Below are 27744 nucleotides of genomic sequence, written 5' to 3'. Positions count from 1 at the left end.
TGCTGGTTATTGTCGATTATATTTTGATTAGACTGTTTAGTCGGCAACGGTTGTTGATTTGTGATATTCACATCTTGATTTTGTGTATTAGATAAACACGCACTTTTCGTTTTATTTGTTATGCACTCACTTGGGGAAGGGCATAGGGGAGGAGAGCGAATAGACGCCCGACGAGTAGCCTGACAGTCCTTGCACAAATATTTGTTGTTAGTGCTAAGTAAAAATTCTAAATCGCTTTGCAAAATCCCAACACAACCTAAATGGAAAAATTCGCCGCACTTAGCGCATTGAACTTTGGCATTAACTTTGTTGCGATCAACTCTCTGCCCACAAACACACGGCATTTTACAGCTAATATGCAAATTATGCTTTGTATTTCAATAAAGGAGTCACTGTCTCTATAACATTTGTTTATTATTTAGATTATGAATTTTTTAAACAATGTAATATATATTACATAATAAGAAGTAAAAAGGCACGGAGCTCGATGAAAACACGTCTATACCGAATGAGCATACACACATTTTCAACTGGCTTTTGGAGCGAATAACTGACTTGGTAACGGGCAGACTCACAAGGTTATCTTTGTGAACGAATTTCTGAGTAAGAACTCAACAAATACCCTCGAGCAATCCCCGGGCTCAAGAGTGATAGAATAAAGATTACGCGAAAAATAAGAATAACTTTGCCGTGACTTAATTCTAGATGAAGTGTGTCAAAGAACTTTGAGAGAGATAGAGTGCCCAAAAAGCGAGGACTTTTAAACAAAGTTAGGTTAGGTTAATGTGGTTCAGAAAAGAGTGCGAAAAATGCTTTAATATTAGATTGGCTTTTTAGCACAAGTGCATTATTTCGAAACCCACCTACTTTGAGGGCGATGCAATAAATTTAAATGAATAACGAGTATTGTGGGTCTTAATAGTTGGAATTCAAACTATCAATGTTTTTGACTTTCACAGCTAAAATAAGATCCATAATGTTTAAAAAATTAAGTTTATGGTTAGACATTTACAAAGTTTGGTTGAAGATGAACATTTTTCCCAAAAAATCTGCTCTGATGAAGCTCCTTTACCCTCGGCACCAATTGAATTGTATTTGGAGTGCGGGATTTCTTAACGTCGTCATTGAGAAGCCGATGCATTCACAGTGAGTATTTTGATCGAGTGGCACTCTTGGACGTTTTTTTGAAAATCAGCAAGAAGGCGCCGTGTTACAAGATTTTTATTGCGCAGGATTAAGGATAATAGAATACAGATGGTCCGGATTTTCATGCACAGCCAACACTATTTTTCCCTGCACCCCACCACTAAGAACGCAGGTATTTCTTGCATCCGTCGATTTCGGCGCACAGTCTTTGAACATCGAATAATCAGCCAAAACGACGATATTATTTGGCCGCCTAGAAGCTGCGATTTGACTTCATTCATATAATTATACATATATTAAATATGTACATTTTTATTTTCATTTTTATTCTGATTTAATAATTGTACTAAATTAATTAGTAATAATATTTATACACAATTAAGGACAAATGTTACGCTACCCATCCAGAGACGACGGTTCAAGTGATGAACAATGTTCGGACTTTTTTTTTTCGTTTAGTGGTAGAATTAAAAAAAAATAGTGGTAGATTTATGAAAAAAGTGGTAGATTTAAGGTAAAACTTAAATATGCTTTATTTATTTAACACGTTGGCTGCCACGTCGCACGTTTTCGTGCGACACCTAAATGTTACCCTGAGGCCACGTCGCACATTTTCGTGCGACACCTAAATGTTACCCTGAGGCCACGTCGCACATTTTCGTGCGACACGTAAATGTTACCCTGAGGCCACGTCACACATTTTTGTACATTTTAATATGGAATTTTACATAGAATTTGGATTCTCTGACCTGTGGTGAACATTTTGGTGTATTTCCCCATGGCCGTTGTGTATTTTTAATTGTATTTTTTTGGATAATAAAAGAGTTGTAAATTAAAATTTGTCTTTTTATTAATTCTTTTAAAAACTAATTCATTCATGAACAAAACAAATATAAAAATATATATGTATGTAAATTCAAATGGAAATCAGTAGAAAAACAATAAACTTATAATTAAAAATTCAATTTTTTAATGGAGATCAGTGCAAAAATTAATTTTTCTGGTGGGAATATTTAGGAAAATATTCTACACATAGTTGCGGTTTATTGGGCAGTAGGTGGTGGTCCTTTTCAAGCTCTTTCTAGCTGTTAACATAACACAATACACAAGCACGCCTTATTGTTTTTCCGTTGTCGTCCTTTCGATTTTCTATAAAATGTTTTCCTTTTGTTATGGGTTCTGGAGACATGAAGTCCAACAAAACATTTGAAGTCTCCTGCCGGAACTTAGTTATTGAAATTTGTTTGTTTGTAGCCTTTTTATATATTATAAAAGCATTTACGACAGACGCTCCTAGTAACAGTTCAAAAGCCACTTTGCGGTACCACTTAACACCTCTTCTGAGAGTGGTGGCGTAGGCGGTCATTTGATCGGATATATCAACACCTAATTTGGCTTTGTTGTAATCAATAACAGCAAGAGGTTTTTCAAAAGCTCGTTGCCTTCGCTTCCTGGTAGAAAACTAAGTAAAATAAACTAAAAATATCAAATACAACTCGAAAACTACAAAAAATTACTGTCGCACATTTTCGTGCGACGTGCCCCCACAACATGTTTTATGATCTCCCAGGCCATGTCGCACGAAAATGTGCGACACAAAAAAACCATTATAACTGCAAAATTAGCGACCAAAATAAAGTCGCGAGTAGTCAAAACTTATTTTTAGGCACTAAGAAACAAAAAAGAACATAAATAAGTTGTTGGCCTCAGGTGACCAAAATTGTTAAATGACACTGCTACTGAACGATCAAAATTCTAAAAAGGCTTTGGCAGCCAACGTGTTAATAACAAACATAAATATAATATTTCACATAAGATTTCGTAAAAAAAATTTGTACTTCAGTTTTTTAAAGCTATTATAACCACATAAATATAAAAAACTTATGCTTTTGGAACAAAATTTCCATCTATATGCTTGAAGCTATTGCGAAAACGTATTAAGTTTCTGGAAGGAATATATATTTCTTGACCATCACACATTTCTTTTTTCGGTTTTTATAATTTTCACGATTGAAAACAAACGTTCGGCTGCCGCGCTACTATGTGGCAAAACTGCCAAATTGCACATGTACTTACTTAAATTGCTAAACATAAACTCACTATAAATATTTTCCTCCTTGCTTAAAGCTTTCTATCCTCGAAAGATATCCTTTTCTAATATATCTTTAGTTTTGTCTTTGCTGAAAACAATGAAAGATCTCCATTCATTGTTTAATATTTCTTCCGGAAATCCAAGAAATGGAAATTCCTTAAACAAGGGTAAAATAGTTGGCATATCGCCTTTTTGAATTTTAAAAGGGTTAAAATATTCAAGTAATTTTAATCTTTCGCTTTTAAAGTCAAACCTTTTTAATAATTCGTCACATAGGCATAAATAATACTTAAGTAGATCGTTTTTTATTTCATTAACATTCACTGCATTCATATGCTTTTTAGTATTAGCATGCCGGTCTAATAATGTTACATCATTTGCAAGAAACGTTTTGCAATATTTACAGAATGCTTTAAAGTCTGCATTTTCTAACCATTCCCGACCATCTTCCCATTCCTGCTTGTATTTTTGATTGTATATTACTTAGATTTCTTTTTTGTCGGCTCATTATTATTTGACGACTCAGTCGTTGCAGGCACGTTTTCTGCAGTATATTTTCTAAAGAAGTTTGTATTTTATATTTCTGTACACAAATCTCAATATTAAAAAAGTTTACCTTTTTAGGAATTTCTCCATCTTCAACAAATACGAAAACGCAACAATATTAAATGAGTGACGCAAAATTATGTGTCAAACGTCACTGTTGCCAAAATCATTCATTGCGCAAAGTATTTGACGATATATTAAAGTGCTGTCAGCCCTGTTTCTTTTTTTAGTAGAATAAAGGTTCTAATATAATATTGTAATTCATAACATATAATAATATTTTGGAAAATAGTGTGTGAAAAAGATTGACTTCTTCAAAAGTTGAAAAAAGTGGTAGATTTTTAAGCTTGCGTGGTAAAAGTGGTAGAAATTCAAATTTTCGGAAAAAAGTGGTATATCTACCACTTTAGTGGTAGAAGTCCGAACACTGGTGATGAAATATGAAAGCGAAGTCGCTATTGGTCATGGTGAAAATATTTTAGAGCGTTGTCCAAGATCGCACCGTTCACCGACTCTCAGCGAATTTGAAGGAGTCAGCTGATTGGCTGGAGTTGCCGTCTGAATAATGAGTGTGTAACTACAAGTATAATGAGCGCGCAGAACTCGGTGGCCGAGTACCTGGTGACGTGTTACTCATTCAATTTCGCTTTTCACCATAGCTGCAGGCCAATCCTGGTAATCTATCATCCTTGGAAACTACTTCACGCCGAACGTGTTGTTTGAGAACATGGAAATATGTACCAAGGACTTCGTTTCATTTGGACTTAATTTTGCGCCAAAAACAATAAATAAAAAATAATAATCGGCAAAGTTGAATTTATTAAATAAAAATTTACATTTCTACTCCGCAGTGAAAAATTATACACTGCGCTAGCGGATGACCATCTGATTTTCAACATTTTACCGGCAGAACACGTAACTTTGGCATTGTTGTTGCAATTGTGAAACAGAATGTGATGTCATCTCATAAAAGTTAGCACTGCCGTAAGCTACAGTTTTTATTTTTATTTTATTTAATTTGTATTACTTTTCATTTTATTTTATTATTATTATTTTTTATTTTACTTTATTATTATTACTCTTTATTTTATTTGAGTTTAATCCACCTCGGCTATTGCCGGAGATTACACATTCCGGATAAAATTTTCTGGTGGAGCGTAGTCCAAGTTCTACGCCCATGCGGCTGCTATTGCTTAAGGGGGGGAAACCAGTATAGACTTATCAAAAAATCCACTTTTTTTATTGCATAAATTGTTAGTATAACTACTCAAGAATATGTGGTAAAAATTTTAAAGCGAAATTCGGATTATTTCTGATTCTATGACAACTTAAGTGACCGCCCGTCGGTTCGGCACCGTAGCGCACGGTAGTTAGAACGGCGTTTTTCTCGAAACGACTTTTTTAAGCAAAATAGATGAAAAAATATGGTATGAAAAAATGACATTGTGTTCAAGCGTCTCAAAAAGGCGCAATTTTCAATATTATTTTATCAAAGTTAGGTTCATATTCTTAGGAAACATGTTGTTAACGAAAAATAAAATTTGCGGAAATGGCTTGAAAAAATTTGAAAGTGCACTTATAAATATGAGTAAAATACCCTCCAAGTTTAAACAACTTCTGATTATTCCTTCCTTGCTCAAAAAATTCACGAATTACACCAAAAATTTCGGCCTCCTAAACCGGTTTTCTCCCTTAAATATTTAAAAATCTTCGAACTATTGCACATGTGTTCGTATGGTCGACTTCTGCATGTCTTCTAAAATGACTTCGTTGGCAGTCATACTTCTTCAAGTTTTTTATTAGATGCTTAGGCACTAATCCAGTGGAAGATATAATTATTGGAATTATATTCACTTCGCTCGCTTTATACATTCGTTTTAATTCTATGGCCAAAGCTGCATATTTTGATATTTTAGTGGAGTATGTGCTTTGGATGTTGCGATTAAGAGCCACCGCTATATCAAACACTTCGATTTTTTTATTTGCCTTGCCGAACAAGATGATGTCAGATTTGTTCGCAGCTACTGTTTGATCCGAGGATATAAATCTGTCCCAGTACAGTTTAAAATTTGAACTTTCCAATATTGCCTTTGGTTCACATATAAAATACAATAAATACAAATTTTTTTTATATATATTTTATTTTATGTTTTATTTATGTTTTTGTTCAAACATCCCGTTCTTTGGGAGGTACTTACACAACTTGACGGCAGTCAAATGTTTACACTGTTTTAATAAGTTCTTATACTATCGTACTTAATTTACTGAAGGAAATCTCTTATGATGTGGCAAGAATTCAGCAAAGCCGCTTTTTGAAGGCCATAGATGAGGTGCTTCTCCAATTTGAGCTTCTTGAGGTTTTCCTTCAGATTTACTTGAACGAGTCCGTGGGCCGATATGATCAGTATAGTAGCAATATAAAGACCTTTCTAAGTTTCCACCGCCGCTTGATGTCAATCCCCAACTCGGAGTATTTTTGATCAATGGGACGCCAATCTCTATGACAAACGCAACGATGCCAATTTATTTACCACAAATATGTCAGGTCTATTATGAGTTCTTGTGGTATTCGAAAGGATTGTTCTCATCATAATAGAGGTTCTGGTTCTGGAACATATCTGTAATAGGGTGTCTTCTCTCGTACAAAATCGCTCAAATAGCAAGTCGTAGGTGTATAATTTTTGCAACATCGTTGTGCCGTTTAGGGTAGAAAGTGTTTGTTAGTAGGGTACATCCAGCTAGAACATGGTTTAGAGTTTCGCCATGGCCGCCACATCTACGACATATGTCTTCCGGAGCATTGGGCTCACTGATGACGTACTTTACATAATTTCGCGTGGGTACTCCATCTTGCATAGCAAATATCGCACTTTCTGTTTCCCCAAAAATTCCTTTATTGATTAGCCATAATTGCGACAGTTTCGCGTCGACATGCGGGCTTTTCAATTCGTTGTAATAAACGCCATGTATGGACATTCGTGACCATTGTTCAATGTCCATTTTTGTTGTAGTGTTCCTGCTGTTAAACACGTGCATCATTCTGAGAGGTGTAAATTTGTCATCAGCTGCGCTGACTGCATGGTGAAGTGCAGAGTTTCCGGCGTTTCCATAGAAGTAATTTCCCAGTTTCAGGATCAGCTTGTCGTGCAGTGCTCCAACGTCAATTAAATCTCTACTTCCTTCTTTCCTAGACAGTGCAAATCTCAACACAGAGCTTTTAGGATGATGCCATTTATGTTTATTCATTATTGTCCGCATCATGCGTTCCAAGTTCTTCAGTTCAGTTGTTGACCATTTTACTATGCCGAAACTATACGAAATTAAACGCATTGCAAACAAGTATTTTAATGCATATCCATAGCCCGTTTTCTTAAGTATGTCGCTGAGGGGGTTCATTATTTTATTTGACTTTATTTTCATTATTACTTCCAACTTCCCGTTTTCACCACCTTCACAGCCTTCACTGGTCACAAAAACCCAAATGAAACAGAAATTAATTTTTTGTTGTTAATTTTTCTTTTGTATAATGGTTTTGTATGTTTTTTTTCATTTGTTTATTGTTTTCATAATTAATAATTCATATAATTTATTTCTTATTTTTGAACCATTAAAATAATTGCCGTAAATGTAAGTATGTATAATATTTGTTTATTATAATATTTTGCATTTATTCTTTTATTTTTTTTATATAATATATTAATATTTAGGTATGTATAGCATGTATGTATAATATATGCAATTATATCTATATATATATAATATATATATGTTTATGTATGCATTATGTATTGTATATTTTTACAAAGTTAATTTAATCAAATTGTCATTTACCGTAATTTCTTTGTTGCTGTTACCTAACTTGCATTCGAACATTGCAAATTCCAATTACTTAAATCGAATTGTAATATTTTGTTTTTGCTTCCTTTTAATAATAATAATTGTAATAATTATCATAATAAAAACCAGTATGTATATCGTATGTATGTAAGTATATGCTATGTATGTATATGTGTTTATGAATGCATTCTATAAATTTAATTAATCGTACTATAAATATACTTATTGAGTATGTGTGTGTGTGTGTTTATGTGTATTTATTACGAGTTCGCTTGTGTGTATTTGGCAAGTATTTTTTTTTGCGTTTTTGTTATTTATTTTAAACTTTTTTACATGTAATTTTGTTTTTAGTTTTCATTTTATATTCTAAAGACTGCAATTGAACTATTTAGCACAATGAAAAAGTACAGTAACGTGCACAAAGTTTTTCACAAACATGCAAAAGACTGTGTGTGGTTGGAAAATAAAGAAACAAAACAAATTATGTATGTGCATTCATATATACATACCTGTATACTTACATATAAATTAATGCATTTTGTCATTTTTTGTTTTTTTGTTTTTTTTTCTTTACATCTATGTACACTTCGTTTATTATATAAATTGTGCACAAGTAGTCGTATTAACTTTTTCTTATAAAAACTAAAGCGCACTTTCCGTGGTTTTGGTGAAGAGAATTTGTTCTATTCTAAATTATCGTGTCACATTTAGTATAAAAGTCGAAGAAGAAAAGAAAAGTAAAAGTCGTGTGCGAAGAAAAGACAGCTGAGATTTCAACACACACACATCGAAATATTTGTATGCAGGTGTATGCACTCACCTACTTATGTGTTCATTACCACGATTATACAGCACGCCAAGGATTTAAAATATTTTACTTTCCTTAAAATTCAAATTTATTACTACGTATTCACACACCTTCAATTTATTGAACACCTTTCGATTCCCATTTGATGTTCGGCAGACACTAAAATAGTTGGTCTCCCAATTTTAGTTGCGTTATTTCTCATTTTTCTTATACATATTTTATAACTTTTTTCCAAATAAATATGCTCTTCAATTGGCTGCCCGTGTGTGGTTTGCTTATTGGTCTATTCGAGTTAGGGTTTCCCACTTAATCTATTTTAGTTATTATGGTTCAACTATTTGTTAATCGTTTAGTAAATTTAATATCTTTGCACTGCCTGAATTAATTCGTTACATAATTTATATGTATATATGCTATGTAAATTCTCACTATTTACTTATTATACAGATTTCTTTTATATTAAATATTAATTTTTTTTATTACGTATTTTTACTTCATATTATATTGTTTTATTGAATTTTATATTTATTTTACAGTTATATTATTGTATTTTAAATTTTCGTTTGTTTTATGTTACTTTTATCTTATTTTAATTTATAATTTGTGTTATCTTATTTTATTGTAACTAATTTAATTTAGTTTGTTTTATTTTTATTTATTTCTTTTATTTCATATTTTTTATTTCATTACATTTAATATTATCTTATTTAATTTTATATTTTTAATACGTTTCATTAATTTTTTTATAATATATATAAAATGTTTAACATTTTTTTAAATTTTATTTCATACATTTTTTTATGAACATTTTTTTTTATTTTATCTAATTGTTGTTAACTTTTTATTTTATATTATTTTATATCATTTAATTATATTTTTTTAATTTTTATTAAGATTTTTATATATTTCATTTAATTTGTATTAATATTTTATATTATATTATTTTATATCTTTTAATTATAATTTTAAAAAAATTTTTTTTATATTATTTTATTTTGTTTAATTTAATTTAATAATGTTTTTTTATATTTAATTTTTATTAATTTTTTATTTTATTATTATTTTATTTTATTCATGTATTCTTCTCATTTTATTTGATTTTGCTTTATTTTATTTCATTTATATTGTGGTAAGTGATGTCACGCTTCGGTCGCCGTAGTCGAAAAATTTGGTGTATGACTACCAAGTGCGTAGGTTCGAATCTCCGTCCATGAAACATCAAATGATATAAAAAGTTTTTTCAATTACGGTCGTCCCTCGGCAGACAATGGCAAACCTCCAAGTACACTTCCGCCAGAAAAAAACTCCTTATAAAAAAATATCCGTTCGGAGTCAGCTTAAAACTGTTGCTCCTTCGATTTGTGCAACAATAGGAAAAGGAAACCGGCCAAACACCCAAAAAGAGTGTAAACGCCAATTATATATATGTACTTAGATATTACGATAATTCTGTTGCGTTATATTATGTTTTTGTTTTTTCTGATTTCTGTTTGTTTCTTCATTCTAATTTATTTTGTTATATTATGTCTTGTCGTGTTATGTTTTTGAAATAATTTTTAGCTAATTATTTTTGTATGTTATGCTATGTTATGTTATGCTATGTTATATTATGTTAATTCTCTTTCGTTATATTATGCTATATTATTTTTTCTGGTTTGTGTTTGCTTCTTCATTTTAATTTATTATGTTATTAAGTTATGCCTTATCGTGTTATGCTACACTGTGTTATGTCATCTTTTACATTTTTTTGAATTGGTTTTAAGTTATTTCATTAGTTTGTTCGTTATGCTATGCTATGTTATATTATGTCACGCATTTTATATTATGTTATTTTATTTGTTTGTTTGTTATGTTATGTTATGTTGTCTAACTTTTTTTTTTATTTTTACTCAGATTTGTGTTTGCTTCTTCATTTTAATTTATTATGTTTTGTTATGTTATATTATGCTTGTGGCGTTATGCAACACAGTGCTATTAAATTTTTAGAATTTTTTTGAATTGCTTTTTAGGTTATATTATTTGTTTATTTGTTATGCGTGTACTTCATTTGGTTTATTTATTTCCTTCCTTTCTTTAAATGTTTACTCTCTCTGCTAAATTTTATTATTAATTTCGAAATAATGAGCGATCCAAAATAGAATGTCTTTTTTCTCCACTTGTGCGCAAATTAATAAGTGGTGTAAATTCTGAGAAAATTGATAACTAACGTTTGTTGCATTGCATTTCACTTCTCTTAACCCGCCGTCTACCTCTTTTACTCCCAAAGGTACACAAACTGCAAGTTGGAAAAATAATTTTCCGTTGCCACATATAGCAGAGAAATGAACGGAACTTTGACCATGCATACCTACTTTAAGTGGCGAATAGATGAAGCAACTGGTACAAATAAACATATCTTGGCAGCGCTGGAATAGAGCTGCCTAAAATTGCATTGTTTGTAAATCAACGAGTTATACCAGTTTTATGAAGTATAACAATATTCGCTAGCAGCGAATCTTGCTCGATAACTCTCTATCGAGCATAGAGATAGCGAGGGGGGAAATGGCGAACAGAAGAGGCGTATTATTGTCTCACTGCGACACTCGCGGTAGCCTCAAGTACTACAATACTTCATAAAACAACATAATTCCGCCATTTCAAACTGAAATTGTGGAGCTAGATTTTCATCATTGGTTTTTTGTTTATTCCAGACTATTTTTTTAATAGTGATTTTTTTTTATTAAAATTATTGCTGAATGCCCACCATTTATCTCAAGTATTAACCAAATATGTATTTACAGTAATACATCAATTAATGATGGCGGATAGACCTCGATTTTGGTCTGCAGCTAAAGTGTTCAAGGCTCTAGCCTCGTTTGAAAAAAAATTTCAATTTTTTGTTTTTGCTTATTTATGTAGACTGAATATTCGAAAATATCGTCCCCAAACGATTTTTCGAAATTCCGAATATTTCCGGAGATATAGCCATTTTAGTGATACAACCCCTACCGCAAAACTTCAAACTTAGTTTTCAAGCAAAACAAAGCATAGGTATAGTAAATTGATATTTATACACAAAAATGTAAATAGTTTAGTTTGTGGAAGAAAAACTGCAAAAATGGTTGCCAGGTACATAATGTGCTCAAATTTAGGGTTTGAAATCTTTACAAAACCAGTTGTTCGAATTCAAGAAAGAACGCGAAATTTAGTTTGTTAGTGATGGTTATACGGTTCTCGAAACCATGTTTTACGAGATAATAGATACAGCCGGTTCTACTGAACGGATTTTGATGAAATAAAATTTAAATGACGTGGAATTGATGTATTTATCGTGCGAACTACGATCATTCAGAAAAAAATTGTTTTGAAAAATTGTATTGTAAAAAAGGGTCATCTTTGAACGTTGGCCATTTTGTCAAATTTAATTTTTTTTAAAGATCGTAGTTCACACGATAATAGTTAATGGTTAATGGTAGTAAAGGGTTAAGGTATGGGCCTTTAGCACGGCGACCATATTGATCTATTGTGCACCCTATGCTGTCTATTGACTGTTAAGTATGCTTATGAATTGTATCAGCTCCTTCTGAGGGAGTGATTGAAAGTCTTCATCTGTAAGCATGAACTTGTTTAAAAACCTTTTCCTTCTATGCGTCAACCCCGGACATTCGATGATGAGACGTTCTATAGACTCCTCACCTTCGCAGCAAAATCTGCAGGTGCTGGTGTTAGTTATGCCTAATTTATGTAAGTGTTTGTTGCAGGTGAAGTGACCCGTGAGGGCGCCTGTGAGAGTGCGAATGCTCTTTTTGTTTAACGTGAGGGCCATGTTAGCTCTTTTAGCGTTGAAACTTAGGAACTTTTTGGATAACGGCATTCATACTGAACAAGAAACCTTTTTGTCTTTTTCATTTCAGACACCCGTGAGTCCCGGAATCCATGTCGCCAGACCATTTTTTGAAGGCTGACAACTTTTTAAATTTTTTTTATTTTTTTTTTAAGTGGATCAAAAAATAAAATACTCAAAACAAAAATAAAAAATCTTTTTTCGTTTCCGTTTTACACACTTTTAAAGAAATTCCCAAAAACACCATTTCAAATGAAACGAGGGCCTCAATGCAAATACTATCGGAAGATTTATAATTCTTGCAAATAGCGTTGCAAAGTTGCAGTATACAAACAGACAAGCAATGGAGTGCCCAAAGTTAAAGTAGAGATTTCCATCACTCAATATCATGGTTTTTATTTAGTAGATAAAAAAGTTATTCCACTATTATTATTATTTTTTTTTTATAATTGTTATTTTTCTAATTTTGATTCTTATAATAATAATTATTTTTTTGTATCATTATTAGTTTTCTAACTTTACTTTTTATAGTTATGATTTTTATTATTATTATTATTATTATTTTTATTTTTATTATAATATTTTTAATTAAACAAGGGGAGTTTTTAGTGCCAGGACATACCATTGCTGTGACGGCAGCTATGATGATGCATTAGGCATTTTAAAAAAACAATTTTCTGTTACAGTGTTGGGAAATACATACATATCTTTTGAGTATCTCACTTGCCTTTTTTTATTATTATATAAGTACGTACATATGTAATCATTACATTCGGTGCTAAGTTTCGCTACGATGTATGTTTTTAGTAATATTTAATTTCAATACTATTTTTATAATTCTCTTATCCCTTTTGTTAAACTATTTTTTAATACAATACCTTTTACTGTTTTTTTCTTTTGTGTTTTTGGCTTTCCTGAATTATGCTTTATGTTTAATTTTGGTTCTTCTTTTTATTTAGCATTAGGAAACATTTATCATACAAAAGGAGAAAAAAGATATCGAAATTGGGAAAGTTTCCTTTGTTGCTGCCACTCTATGGGCTTTGTTTAATGTATTAACAGTATTTTCATATATTTCGTGTCATTAAATATTTGTTCTCATACATTTAATTCGCTGAGGTGGAAAAATTCTTTAAATTTCCTATAAACTTCTATGTGAAATATTACAATACTACAAACTTTCCGTTAGAATTTAAATGTTGTCTGCATTATAATTTGGTGTTCTTGTTTACATGGTTTTGTGTTTTTTGCTTTTTGTTGCTTTACCATTTTTTTTTTTTTTATTTCTTCAAAAGTAATCGTTTTAGGTAGGCGTGCTTGAGTTTCGGGAGTCTTTTTAAGTTGTTTTTTGTCTTTGTTAGCAATTAGCAGCTGTTTTCATTTTATTTACTTTTTTATTGTTTTTGCTTTTATTTATATGTATTTTGTCTGTGGAAAATTTATTACTAGCTTCATGGAAAAAAGGTTCATTGGTTTGTGAGTTGACACTTGAAACATTTCGTTTATTAGTTTTAATTTTAAAATATTTGTTTTTTTTTTGTTGTGTTTTGTTAATTACTTGTATAATTCGCGAAGTATATGTTATGTGTGTTTGTTATTCACCCTGAGTAGGAATGCCAATACTTTATAAGGTTTCCAATACAAATTTCTATCGAAACTCCCGTTACTGTAACGCTTGTGTTTTTCAATTAAATATCATATACATACATATACATATGTAAGTAAATGCCAATGGTTTGGAGTTTGCACATACATATGTATGTACGAGTATGTTGGTCGTGTATGTGCTAAGTAAGTTACTACTATTTCGCTGAAAGACTGTAAACTGAAAATTTGTTCCTGCTAACTTTCTAATAGCGACTGTTCAACGTTGTAGTTGTAGACTTGTGCAGGAAGTGCACTTAGCTGCGATTTGAATAAGCTTTGCTTTCTTGACTGGCGGCAAATATAATAGATAAATATGCTCATGACTTCTTCATTTCAGCAAAGTGTTCTGAAAATTTCGCTCTTCATTTACTTCCTCAGTAGAACCTCAATGTTATGAAATTTTAATGATAAGCTTTAAAGTAACCTTACGCCTTATGCCTTATACATTTAATTTAGTACGCTTTGATATATTAAAATTTTCAACGATTCGTACTCTACGTATAAAGTTCACTGAATGAAATAAAAAACGTGCCAGTGACAATCTGCAAAATATAGGGTGGGTTAGAGCTCGATAATTTATGGTATTTTGAGGAATTTTTTTTTTACAATGAAAAATAAAAAGCGATATTTAAATTGTTTAGGCTTTTTATCTGTTTTTATGCATACATATACAAAAATGAAAAAAAAAATTGTATTTGAATAATTTTAAAAATGGCGCTGAAGTTGACCCTCCCGAAAAATTTTTACCTAGACGGTGTTGTCCATTTTGGCTCTTCTATTTATCTGAAACTTAAAAACCAAAAGAATTATTAATCAGCTATGCCCTACTAGGACAAAAAAAATTTGACATAATGGCGAGGCTTTAATTTTTACACTCAAAAAATTGCTTTTCTCAGTTTTTTAATAAAAAAATTCGAAATAATTGAAATAATAATATGATTCTAGTACGAGTACGGGCGATAGCCATTGATGTTATGAGCAACGTATTAAAATTTCAGACGATTCGGTTGAATAGTTTTTTTTTACAACACCACACCGAAAAAAGTGGTTTTGACATACATAATTGAGTTTAAAGTTTTGAGAGTGACCGCGAGACGAGTCCGACTCTACCTGCTAAAATGGCTGTAGAATCGAAAATACTGAGAGTATCCTTCCAAAAATTTCACAGTATATTCTTAAAAGCCTATATTTTCGAAATATAATTTCAAAAAAATCGATTTTTTGGAAATTCTAGACCACCGGGGACCCCTTAAGTAAATATCCCCCAGCAAGTTAAGCGAAACGGATGACTGTGGTGCGAGGCAAATAGAATCCACTCATCAGCTGGTTGGTTGATCATAAACTCAACACTAATAGTCTGAGCGGAACAGATGTAGACGGCGAAGAGGTTAAACGGCTTGGTGACGATGGTAGTGCTGACGTTATTGTTTTGGTACAATGAGTAAGTTGGGTTTGGAGAAGTGAAGCCTCTTGAGAAATCTTTGCTTATTGCAAACGCTATAAACCGTTTCGGACAAACTCTCAGGCGCAACAGTTCAATTACACAGTGAAAGAAGAAACAGAAAATGGTACAGAAATTGTTATAGAAGGTTGTATTGGCCGAAAAAAAATTTTTGCAGTACTTTTTTAGTATTTTCAAGTATAATATATACAGAGGTGCTCACGATAATAGCGGAATTTTGCAAAGTTTTGACTATTTATTAATTTTTAAATTTATATTTTTTTTTTAATTTTTGTAAATTCTTTTGTATAAAAACCATATAATTTAATGTTTCACACTTTTTGCAAAATCAAAAAAAAAAATTCATCAAAGCAAGGAACATAGGAAGAAAGCCGTGATAGCCACTACAATCCAATTGCTAATGGAATGTTCTTCATCTAGCAGCGATAAAGAAATGGAACAAATTATTGTGAGCAAAATAAAATCATGTGATGCTAAGTTCGTTATTTTGCATTTTATTTGCTTTGTTTTTATTTAACACGAGGTAGCTCAACTGAAAAAATTTAATATTTGCGACTTTTACAGCCAATAATTTAATCAGCTGCTCGTAAAACTTGCAAATTGTTACTGGTTTTGCGTTCAAGTTATTTTTTTTTTTAATTTTTCTCTTTAAGAGCGAATTCTCAAAGTTGCACTGAAAACAAAATTTACCCCTCTAATGCACCAAAATGCTTTAGAGGATTCACTTTTAAAGTTAATTGATTTAACTGAACTAATCTTTCAAATTCCTTAATTAATTTATTTCTCGAATACATTTTTACCAACAAAACGAGAAAAATCTAAATTCATTTGAATTAGAGTTTATTTCCAGTTGCGCATTAGAAATCATCGAAAGCAAAAAAAAAAAATGCTGAGTAAATTCTTCCTTTTCATTTGTGGTAGCCAAAAGCATATTGTATAAATAGTATAGTCGTGCAAAATTATTAATTTTGTTAATTTAATAATAGTTAGTAAAATAAAGATAAACTGTGTAGACCAGGCATCCTTCAAATTATCTCACCTGAGCTCTAGGCTAGGTTAGGTTTCGCAGGTTGCTTGTCTAAGGCAAGACACTCGGTGGCCCTAAGGCCCATTGTGATATCTGCATTTGATTTACATTCCTTAACTAAGTTGTTTAAACCTCTTAGATCCTTAAGAAGGTAACTAAGCTCTAAGTGATTCGCTTATACGACTCAGACACATGTGCCCTTCTTACAAAGTAACTAAAAAAATTCCTAAACTTAATTTTCCAGCTATTTAGGTAGGAACATTGTGGCCAGGATTGAAAAAAGACAGTTATTCACTTTTCAATTGTTGTTGAAAGTCTAAGCGTAAGAGCGCTAAATGAATGACTTGAAAGAGCTTGAAAAGAAAGGATGGTGACGATTAACTAGCTCGCGAAGATATTCAAAAAGTCGAACATATATATAAGGAAAAAACTGTTTCGCATTTGCAAAAGTGTTTTCGCATTTCAAATAATTATAACATTCGATTAATGATTAATCCGAAGCTTTTACGAATGCGATGTTGTGCAAGTTGGACGCGACAAGAGATTGTGGGCCCTAATTAACCAACAGAATTTCAGCTACTTAGAAAAATCTGAGACATACCAAGTTTGGCTATCCGAGGCAAAATTGTGAGAGTAACTTCGGCTGGCACGTCATAGGTGATTCGGCAGCAGAATTCTGCCCCCTCATTTTACACGTATTCACACACTCGTTCAATCAGACGTTGTTCGGACGACAACGAAATAACACGAGCGGATACTACGTTAATTTTTTACGTATATCACCAACACAATCTCAGTTTTTTCGTACAAAAACCACTGTCATGACTGCGGTTACATCAGCCAATCAGCTGATTCCTTCAAAATCGCTGAGAGCCAGCTAAGCCAGGTCTGATGTTGCATTCTGCACATCGTTTCTGAAAGCCGTCAACGCACAAATGGCAATTTATTTGCCATCAGTCCTACGCTTATGCAGAGGTTTTTCAAACCAGTCACAGGAGAAAGGATAAAAAATTAAATACAAAAACTAACAACGAAAAGTACTAATGACGCTACAGGTTCTCCGAATTCTGAAGCAAGCAAAAGGTTTAAAAGTTTTTTGGAAAAGATTTTAAGCGGTTTTTAAAGAGCGCTTTTGCTGTGAGGCTACATTCTTCAAACGAATATATCCGACATTAGCAGCCCCGTTGCTATGCTCAAAAAGAATTTGTTCTTGTAACGCAATAAAAAAGGATAAATAAAGGGACTTTCAAAATGTAGTGGAAAATTCCTAGACGCTACCTCCTTTCTGTGCTATTTTTGACACTTGTCAAGAAGACAGATGTGCAATTTTCCAAAATAGAACAACGCGTAAAAATTATTGAAACTTATTATGAAATTATTAAGAAGAACATAACACAATATTCATGATTTGTTTGGTGGAAATAATCGTCCGAATGAGTCGACAATTCAAAGGTTGGTGGAAAAATTGCAAAGTTATGTCGAGCGTAGAAAAAGGACTGGCAGACCGAAAACTGGAAGTTCTGTTTAGAATATTGCCGCTGTAACGCAAAGTGTTACTGAACAACATTCAACATCGATATCTCGACGTTAGGCGGATTTTACCTGTAGACGTGCTGAGCTCATAGTAGACATTTAAATTATGTAATTTTTCACAGATGCTGCTGCCGTTGCCGAATGTATTGGTGCGTGACTACCATTCGGAATTCAGAAAGAACGTAGGTTCGAACCTCGGTGAAAGACCAAAATGAAGACCTATAGGTCCCTCCATTTGTGGAACAACGTTAAGACGCACGTCACAGAGTAGGAGGAGGAGCTCGGCCAAACACCCAAAAAGGGTGTACGCGCCAATTATAACGGATGATTTTTTAGCTATTACATTTTTAAACAGTTGGTTTAAACAGCTGACACACGTTTCGTGTTTTGTTTCACTGTCAAACATCTTCAGTTTGGTCTATAATTTAACCATGAATCGTCTTAAAAATGAACAACGCTTGCAAATCATTGAATTTTATTATAAAAATGTGTGTTCTGTTAAGAAAGTTTATCGCGCGCTTCTTCTATTTTATGCTCAGTTTAATCGACCCACTGAAGCGGCTATTCGAGCTATTGTGACTAAATTTAGAACCAAATTTACATTATTGGACATCAAACCACCAACACGCTTACGTAGAGTGCGAACTGAAGAAAATATCGCAGCTGTATCAGCCAGTGTTAATGATGACCATCAATTATCGATTCGTCGCCGTTCGCATCAATTGGGCCTCCGTTACTCAACAACGTGGAAAATTTTGCGAAAGGATTTAGGTATGAAGCCTTTCAAAATACAGCTGGTGCAAGAATTGAAGCCGAACGACCCACCGCAACGCACATTTTTTGGTGAATGGGGGAAATTGTCTTGAGCGACGAAGCTCATTTTTGGATCAATGGGTACGTAAATAAGCAGAATTGTCGATTTAGGAGTGAAGATCAGTCAGAAGAGTTGCAAGAGCTACCAATGTATCCAGAAAAGGTCACAGTTTGGTACGGTTTATGGGCTAGATGTATCATTGGACCGTACTTCTTCAAAGATGCTGCGAATCGTAACGTAACTGTGAATGCTGAACGGTGAGCGCTACAGTGAAATGATATCCAACTTTTTTTTGCAAAAAATACAAGATCTTGACTTGCATGACATGTGGTTTCAGCAAGACGGTGACACATGCCACACAGCACGCGTAACAATGGACATGTTGAGAGGCGAGCTCGGTGAACATTTTATTTCACGTTCGGGACCTGTCAATCGGCCACCCAGATCGTGCGATATAACGCCTTTAGATTATTTTTTGTGGGACTATGTTAAAGTTCATGTTTATTCAGACAAGCCTGCTTCAATTAACGCATTGGAAGACAACATTAAAGTATTTATATGTGAGATACCGGCCGAAACATTGGAAAGAGTATGCCAAAATTGGACTAAGCGGATGGACCATTTGAAGCGCAGTCGCGGTCAACATTTGCATGAAATAATTTTCAAACATTAAATTATATGGACTGTACTAACGATTCAAATAAATTTTAAAGTTTCATGCCTTTTTCTGAATTTTACGTTTTTTTTCTGAAAAACTTTTCTATAGCTCTTAAAAAATCACCCTTTATATGTATATATAAATTATCTTCGTTCGTCTTTGGAACGCTCTACCACAAAAGATGAAAATTATTTGAAGTACATTACGCTTTAAAAATGAAATCATACATTATTTTGCCCTATCAGCATTATCAGGCAATTCATCGTAGACTGCTTTTGTAGAAACTAAGAAATTGTAATCATAAAATTCGAATAGCTCAGAACGGTACATTCGAAATTCCTAAAGTAGTATTCACTGAATACATTCGGAATGTCAAATCTGAGAATTTTGTCAAATTTTTCTACGACGACCTTTGGCTAAAGGGCCAAAATTAGAACGACTAATAAAAAGAGGATTTAAAAGCAAAAAAAAATAAAGAAACTGTATTATATTACCAATATTAACTAAGCTATAAATAAAAAGAAATTTTTAAGTATATGTACTTTTATGTGACTTCTCCGGGTGTAAAGTTGTAAGAACACGCCAGCATTAATAATACAGCAGAAACCAGCTAAAACAGTAGAAAAACCAGGAATTACTCAGGCTTTCTCAAAATGCGCAAAGGTAATCGAGTTTTGGCAAAATGTGGCGAAGGAAGGATGTATACTTTATCCGATGGCACAACATATTTTTAGTTCAGGTGTGGTTAGATTGGAAGGCTTAAGGGGACAGATACCTGTAAAATTTCGAAAAAAAATAATTTTTTTTTCATAAAATGTTAAAATAATCCTTTAAGAATATGTCAAAAATTTTCTAGAACGAAATTTAAGTATTTCTTATATTATATATCGTCAACCGTGACGACTCTATTCTTTGCGTTCGAGCGCTGGGAGAGGTATAGTTACGTATTCAAACTTTAGACGCGTTTTTCTCAAAACTATATTTTTCGAAATGGCGTACACGATAAATCGAAAAGTTATTGACCGATTTCCCTGAAATTTTGCGCACATCTTTTTTATGATATTACTTTCTATGTGAATTTACAAGTTTCCGAAAATTTTTCGAAAAAATAATTTTTTCGAAGCAAAAATAGTAGGAAAATTCGCCCCAAAATTAATTTTAATTAAAGCGTTTTATTCCGCGACTTTTTTTCATTTATTAACGCCGATGCTACAATGCCCGCCGATTGAGAAGCCCCACTGCGACCTTCCTGGAAGAATTGAGTGTACATCCGTAATTTTAAATGATTAAAATAAAAAAAAAATTATTATTTTAATGTATAAATAAACTGTATGCCAGTTTTGAAAAAAATATATTGACTTCTTCATTTTAAATACTTTTAATGAGAATCAGGTAAAACATGGCCGTTTACAGGTATCTGTTCTCTTAAAAGGAAAGTTGTCCGAAAACAAGGGAGAGCAAGCAGCAATTGGCGGTGGCCGAAATAAGCAGCCCTATTTCAATGAAATGGAAGAAGAAGTCATCAGACTGACTGCTTTAGAGAGGGTTGGTTGCTTGCATCTCTCAATATTTTCGCTCAATTCTGAACGTTCGTTCGCGTCTCTCACTTTCCTCCTCCATTAACATAATCGCACATGTCATCGAGTACATTTTAATTTGGAAATTCAGCTGATTTGATGAAAAACCTAAAGATTATTTGCTAAATTTTCTTGTTTACATTGAACCAGCTGTTGTAGAAATATCAAAATGTGACATTTGAGTTTGGCAGCACTTTTTTCGAGTTCACAAAGAACCCACGATTACAATTTTTTCGTATTCGCAGGTTTCCTACGACGAATTCTATGGTAGAGCTGAATATGCAAGTACACCTATAAGTACTTCTAATGATTTCTTGTTTTTCTTCTCCTACTTCCACTTTTTACAGGCCACTATTTCCCCTTGTCAAATCTTTTCCCCTAAGCAACTGTATTTTTAATGTTAATTTTAAGGTTTTTAAATTGAGCTCAAACAACTTATGGTTGTGTGTTTGATTAGTAAAAACAAAAAAAAAAAAACAAATATACGTAAGTTATTTTCCTGAAATTCCATATTCGCAACCCGAACATATGCATCGCCCTTTTTGCAATTAAAAATTCTGAGCTCTGTTTTACCTGTTCATTTTTGACTGCAGTCACACTTTTTACATCGTCAAGCCAAATGCGCTTCTCTTCATAAGGCAGCGCTAGACCCTGTCACTTATGGTTTTAGATATCCATTAAATTATGTTGCTTTTCGCTTAACACTTTTTGGGAAACTCATTTCGTTCATTTTAACTTTCTTTTCCCATTCAAATATTCAAGCTTTTACTTTTTACGTATATTTACTTAATTTCATTTCTGTTTTCTTTTCTTTTCTTTTATTGTTTGCTTTATTTATTCATTATATTCTGTACGCTTTTTACTTATCAATTAAATTAATTAAATGCCATCATTATTTGTTGTTGTTACTGTTTTTATTCACATATACATACATACATTGCATTGTTCGAAACAACTGTTACATACGGTGTAATAATTTTATATTTAAATTTGTTATACATTTTGCTGTTGTTCTTGTATAAACTGTCATTTGATACTGCAATTTAAATTAATCAACTATTACATTTTTTCCTGAACGTGAATTGTTTGCTGGTTGCACTTAATCTAAAGTATTTTTTGTAATATAATATTTTTATTATTTTTTCAATATTTCATAAATATGTAATTGCATTAAATTATTTATTAAATTAATGTTTTTTTATTCATTAAATGTTTATTTATTTTTCCGATAGCATTTACATTATTTAATTATAAATATTTAATTAGTAAATATTTTTTTAGCTAAATTGCATACTTTCTTCCCTACTTTTTTAATTTTCGTATTACAATTTTTGCAGATTTTTTTGCTTATTTCTTTATTTCCTATTCCCCTTACTTTTTTGCGTTATTTAGTCCCGCCTGGTTATTGATTTATTATTGTTGTTTTTTGCTTAAACCGTTAACCATTAAATTTGTCAATTTGCCGTTGCATTGCTTGTGTTGCTCAACCGTTTTTGTATATTTTTTATAATAAATTTTCTCTTCACTTCGTTTCTCAAATTCATGCTAAAATTTTGTTTATTAAAATCTAAAATTAGATAAGAGGTTTTTGCTTTTCTTTTGCTTAGCAGCGTTGCGACAAAATATTATGTTAACTTAATTTAAGGAAAAAAAATTTTTTGTGTTAAAATTTTTTCGTTACACATCTTGTTACTGCAATAGCTTCGTTTCAATTTCCTTCATTTCCGTTTTATTCAATTTTTATTTAACAGTTTCAGGTTTAACCTCAAATTTTCGCTAATTATAAAATATTATTTATTTTTATATACGCACAATTTCAAATAAATCAGTACAGCAGCGAAGTTATAGCATTTGAACTTAATTTAGTTATATATGACATTTTTTTTTATACCAGATTTTTTTTAAAGATAAACGTCTAAGTGAATCAAACAATAAATTTAAAATTAAATTGGCAACTAACCGTTACATACTTAAACTTTTAACTGTGCAAAAAACTGGGTGACAATACTAAACAATTGTTTTTAATGTTTAACAAAAAGTAAAATTATAAAGAAAACGAAACAAAATTGTCATAATAAAAATTTTTTAATATCAACAACAGACTAAAATAATTGAAATTAACCATTGAAGTGCTGTCTCATGCCAGCTGAATAGGTTCCGCCGTTGCAAATGACAATAAAAAATATTAAATGTTTTCATTTTTTTTTTGTTTCTTGTATACCAGAAATTTCCAATTTGCGCTCATAGCAAAAGTATAAAATATTTGGAAAACAAAGTCGTTCAGTTACCTTACCATGTACGAAGTGAACGGCGTGTCGTTTGTGTAATTTTCATATTCCAATTGACAAATTGGAAATTAAAAATTGCTGCTTGTTTTTTGAAAGAAAGAAAAGAACTTATTTTTGCAAAACTTGAGAAAGATTTTCTAACGAGCTGTAGCGCATAGTAAGGTATCAAATGAACTAAATTTATGTTTAAATATATTATTAAAAAACAAAAAAATATAATAAAGTTACAAACATATATATATTATAAAATTAAACAAAAAAAATTTATTTTTATTTTTTTATTTACTTGCATACAAAACTGAAGAAACTTGCCGTGTGAGGTTGCCTGTCTCCCATCGGTGGGATATGGGAACGCTCGGCAACTATGTATGCAGAGTAGTTGGGGAAATAAAATACCACTTGCGCACCAAAACGAGCAAGACCTGCTTGAGGTGTAGATAGTTTTCATCTAACACCAAGCTAGGATAAGCGGGCTAGCAATCTACTTATTCGAATCTAAGTTGCTAACGAATCGTTGGACAGCCTGGACTCCACTAGGAGTTAAAGGAAAACATACATATCTATCATATATTCCGTTTCAGCCCGCATTGAAGAAAAGAGAAAGAAATAATTCGCGCACAAACGAAATTCGCACAATTACATGGTATTTACAAAATTTTTAATTTATTTAAATATATATAATATGATTTGTATTATGAAATAAAATATAAAACAATAATAAAGAAGAATATTTTCATTTCAATACTTTTTTTAGAAGTTGATGTGTTGTTTGCGTTCTCAGCTGCGAAAGAGAGCAGTTACTACGTAATCGTTGCCGACGCAAAACCCTGCGGATATTCTAACCTAAAACCATAAGTAATATTGACCTGACCTATGGGCTATTACCAAACAAATACCCATACTCCTCGAAATACGGCGTCGCAAATAGAAGTGGATCGGCCATACACTGCATAAACCCCAGAGCGACATCACAAGACCTGAACTGGATTAAATCCCCAAGGGATTGGCAGACGCGGGAGACCTCATGTCCTTCACTTCGAACGTTTAGGGGCCACATCAGCACCGCCACTCGATGCCTACGACATATTATTTTTAATCAATATAAAAAAAAAATGTTTACTAAATATTTTGATTGATTTAAATTTTATAGTAGAGTAAAGCATTAACCTTTCGGACAAATGTACGTTAAGTCAGAAATGTATTCAGTACAACGCCTTTTCAGTGCTTGGATACAGTGCAGTGGAGTTTATAAGGAGCTACAAGGCAGGGCATATTGTAGATATATTAATAATAGATTACAAAGCCTATTGTGCCTCTGGTGAATGGCGAAATTTCTGCAATATTTCGGACTGAAAATACCTAACTTCAAAACTTCATGGCAGGCAATTGCGAGGCTCCAATCGGTAGTTAAAACATACTTTGAAAAGGTGTTAACAGTACGAGTAAGTGCAGTAGGTGGCAGAAGGAAGTTCATCAAAAAAGTACATCTAAAATTTAGTGTCAAGGATTCACACGAAATAGCATTACTGTTAACTATTATTATAAGCAGTGCCTCCTGAGTATATGTCTGTAGCATAGCAAGAAAAAGTTCTGAACTCGGTTCTCGCAGCAAGCACAAAACCTAAAAGTGAAGGAATTAATGCTTTTGTAGGGGGGGTGGGAAATACACAAAAAATTGAAGGAACAGCTCGGCCTACACAAAGGTTAAGGCTTTATGCGTCATTCTATTGAGTCCTTGCAAGTGGACAGTGATTGTCTTATTGCTTTCATTCAAATGTCTTAAATGGAAAATATGAGAAAGCTGAAAGTTCTTCTGGCACAATTTATTGAAGAGACTTGATTTGACTGGTTTTATTGCTTTCAACTTTTACGGTATAAATTAAAATCAGCTGTCTGTAGGGGGGTTCTGGGGGGGTTCTCCTATTTGCGGCGAGCATCATGAGTCCTAATCTGACTCCAAACGGAAATTTTTGTATCAGGAGCTTTTTCCTGGCGAAAATACACTCGGAGGTTTGCCATTGCCTGTCGAGGGGCGACCGCTACTATTCGATTCTCAGGCATTTGATAGTTACTTTAAGTGATTCTTCTCAGGCTTTTGACAGCCATTTTGAGAGTAAATTGCATTTGTCACGCGCTTGACAACGCCCTGTGGGAGTGAAGACTATTAAATTGCCAGCTGTTCTACCGCGTAGTAACAAAACCGATATTAAATTTGTAAAATGTAAATAATTAGTGAAAGTTTCCTCAGCATTTATGCAGTTCACTACCACTTGCAGTTTTGAATACACAGAGATTAAAATTCACTTTGAACTACGAACAGAAAATGTAACTCTTTCCAACATTTATTGTGCCACGACCGCGATGGATTCTGAACGCAAAACTAGCTAATGGTAATTATGTATGCAGGTTAGTAGTTTCTTCCCTTTTTGTTTTTTGTGATATATGAGCCTACTCTCTGACACAGCTGATCACTAACTTCTTACAATTCTTTCAACACATTTCGTCTCATTAAAAAATTGGAAATTAGCTGTTTGAAAGCTCAAGCCAATTCTAAAAGAAAAAATGGTTTTGAATACAAATTTTGAAATATTTACATTATCCAAAAATGTTCAACTACTTCGAGGCCAACTTTCCACTTTCTGTCACGAAATAAACATTTTTTTTTTCAAATTTCATAATTAAAAAAATATTAATATATAAAATAAGTCTTCAACTAAACTAAAAAAATTAGTATAGTAACTGTGATAAATTTTAAACTTAAAGTTAATTAAAAACAACGCGATAGATTTTAGCGAAAACATAACGAAATTATTACACAATTCAACCATTTCACGCTTAAATTACAAATAAATATTAGTTAATGTTGATATTACGTTACAGTTTTGCCAATTGTTGTTGCCAAGTGGCTACTAGGCGAGGAGGGTAGTAGGCGGGGTACTCACTTGAAGGTGTGTCGCCAGAAAAAATGTAAATATGCTATAAAAAAGAAACTAAACTCATGCAACACTTTCGACTTAACTAACGTTGGTTGTAGTAGGCGTGGCTATGGTCGCTGACGGCGCAGCACTTACGTCCGATTTGCATTTCTTGCCATTGCTGTTACCTCCTCCTACTCCGCTTCCTCCGCCACCTTTGCTGTTGTTGCTGATGCTTAACGCGCTGCTGCTATTGCTGCTATCCATGGACCAATCCCAATCCTTGCCCTTCGGCCGGAATTTCGACGACTTGTGATGATGGTGGTGATTCGACAGATTATGCGTTGTTGACGACGCATTCGCTGAAGCGTTGTTGTTGTTATGATTATGACTCAGCGTATCAGCGGATTTAACGTTGGACTCTACGGCATGCTGCTGTTGTTGCTGCTGCTGATATTTTGGTGACTTTTCGACGCTCGTCGCAGATTTTCTCGATTCACCGCCACTGGTTTTGTTAAATGACGTCGGACCATTCGATATTGAGCTTGTTGCCTTGCCTGCCGCGTCGGCGATTGTTGACTCACCCGTTGCATTCGCCGTATTGGTAGCATCATTACTATTATTCGCATACGGCATCAACAAATCATCGCAATCGTATTCCCAATTGCGTTCACAGAATTTCTTCTTGTAATGTTTCTCCGATGAGGACTTCGATTTGCGTTGATATTTTAATGGTATTTTGAGTGTATTGTTACCATAGGGATCAGCAGTAGCATTGGCTGCACCACCAGATCCTGCGGCTGGTGGTGTTGGTGTCGGTGTCGGTGTGGGTGTGGGCGTAGGGGTGACGCTGTGCGCCGCAGCCAGAGCCGCGGCCAAAGGTGGTGTCGGCACTGTCGCATTCGGGCTAGGTGTGCGCGGTAGTCCAATATCAGAGAGTGGTGGACTTTCAATGGCGCTCGCATCGACTGGCGATGAGGCGCTCGTCTTCAGCAACGTTATGGGCGGCATAGAGGCGACATCTGAGTGTGATGACTTCATGCTACTATCGCTGAGATGATCCGATGATGAAGCGTGACTGCTACCACTACCACTGCCTCCGCCAACTCCGACGCCACTATGTTGATGCAGCAGCAGAGAATGATGGTGGTGGTGGTGATGAAGATGACCATGCATGTAGCTATTGACACCACTGCCGCCAGAGCTGGCGCTGGCGCCACTGACGCTGCTCACACTGCCGCCACTTGAACTGCTAGTGCTGCCAGCACTGCTGCTGCCACTGCCAATGGGCATGTCCAATTGGGAGGAGGTGGACGATGTGGAGAGGAAGGTGCGTGCCGCATCCGAATTGCTGCTGCTGTGCGTTATACCAGAATCCGGCGAGGTATTGCAGCTAATCGAAGATGGTACTATGTCGGTGTCTATCGAGCGACGCGTCTTATCTAATTCAGTGGAAGCAAATGCGACCAGACGATCGAAACCGGAACTCACGCGATGTTGCCAATGGGTTTCATCGTCAGCAATGACATCATCTAAATGAGCAACAGCGGTAAAGAAATGTTAAAAGAAAT

The 27744-nt window shown here is 33.4% G+C and overlaps 2 protein-coding genes and 1 long non-coding RNA gene across 9 annotated transcripts in view; 1 reads left to right on the top strand and 2 right to left on the bottom strand.

Moving 5' to 3' along the window:
* Nucleotides 1–24098, top strand: LOC128862088 (uncharacterized). 2 transcript variants are annotated; one of them, XR_008454424.1, is made up of 3 exons: nucleotides 1–1146; nucleotides 23563–23901; nucleotides 24013–24098. It is a non-coding gene; the product is annotated as an uncharacterized LOC128862088 (long non-coding RNA). The 2 variants fall into 2 exon arrangements; XR_008454425.1 differs by lacking the exon at nucleotides 1–1146 and adding an exon at nucleotides 4400–4768.
* On the bottom strand, nucleotides 5946–9155 carry LOC128862068 (uncharacterized). The gene is made up of 2 exons (XM_054100479.1): nucleotides 8143–9155; nucleotides 5946–7247 (listed from the first exon to the last, which is right to left on the bottom strand). Exon 2 carries the CDS (start codon nucleotides 7202–7204, stop codon nucleotides 6437–6439), a length of 768 nt encoding a protein of 255 aa, XP_053956454.1. The 5' UTR covers nucleotides 7205–7247; nucleotides 8143–9155; the 3' UTR covers nucleotides 5946–6436.
* LOC128862008 (histone-lysine N-methyltransferase, H3 lysine-79 specific) overlaps nucleotides 10243–27744 on the bottom strand; it is a 145399-nt gene continuing 127897 nt past the window's right edge. For all 6 annotated transcript variants that reach the window (XM_054100387.1, XM_054100398.1, XM_054100413.1 and 3 more), the window contains one exon: nucleotides 10243–27705. In XM_054100387.1, the coding sequence (XP_053956362.1) occupies nucleotides 26273–27705 (1433 nt within the window). In that variant the 3' untranslated portion in view covers nucleotides 10243–26272. The remainder of the gene's footprint in view (nucleotides 27706–27744) is intronic.

The sequence above is a fragment of the Anastrepha ludens genome, chromosome 2 (assembly GCF_028408465.1).
Source record: "Anastrepha ludens isolate Willacy chromosome 2, idAnaLude1.1, whole genome shotgun sequence".
Taxonomy (NCBI): domain Eukaryota; kingdom Metazoa; phylum Arthropoda; class Insecta; order Diptera; family Tephritidae; genus Anastrepha; species Anastrepha ludens.
The sequence above is the reverse complement of the archived record's forward strand: the minus strand, read 5'-3'. Positions and strand labels throughout refer to the sequence as shown.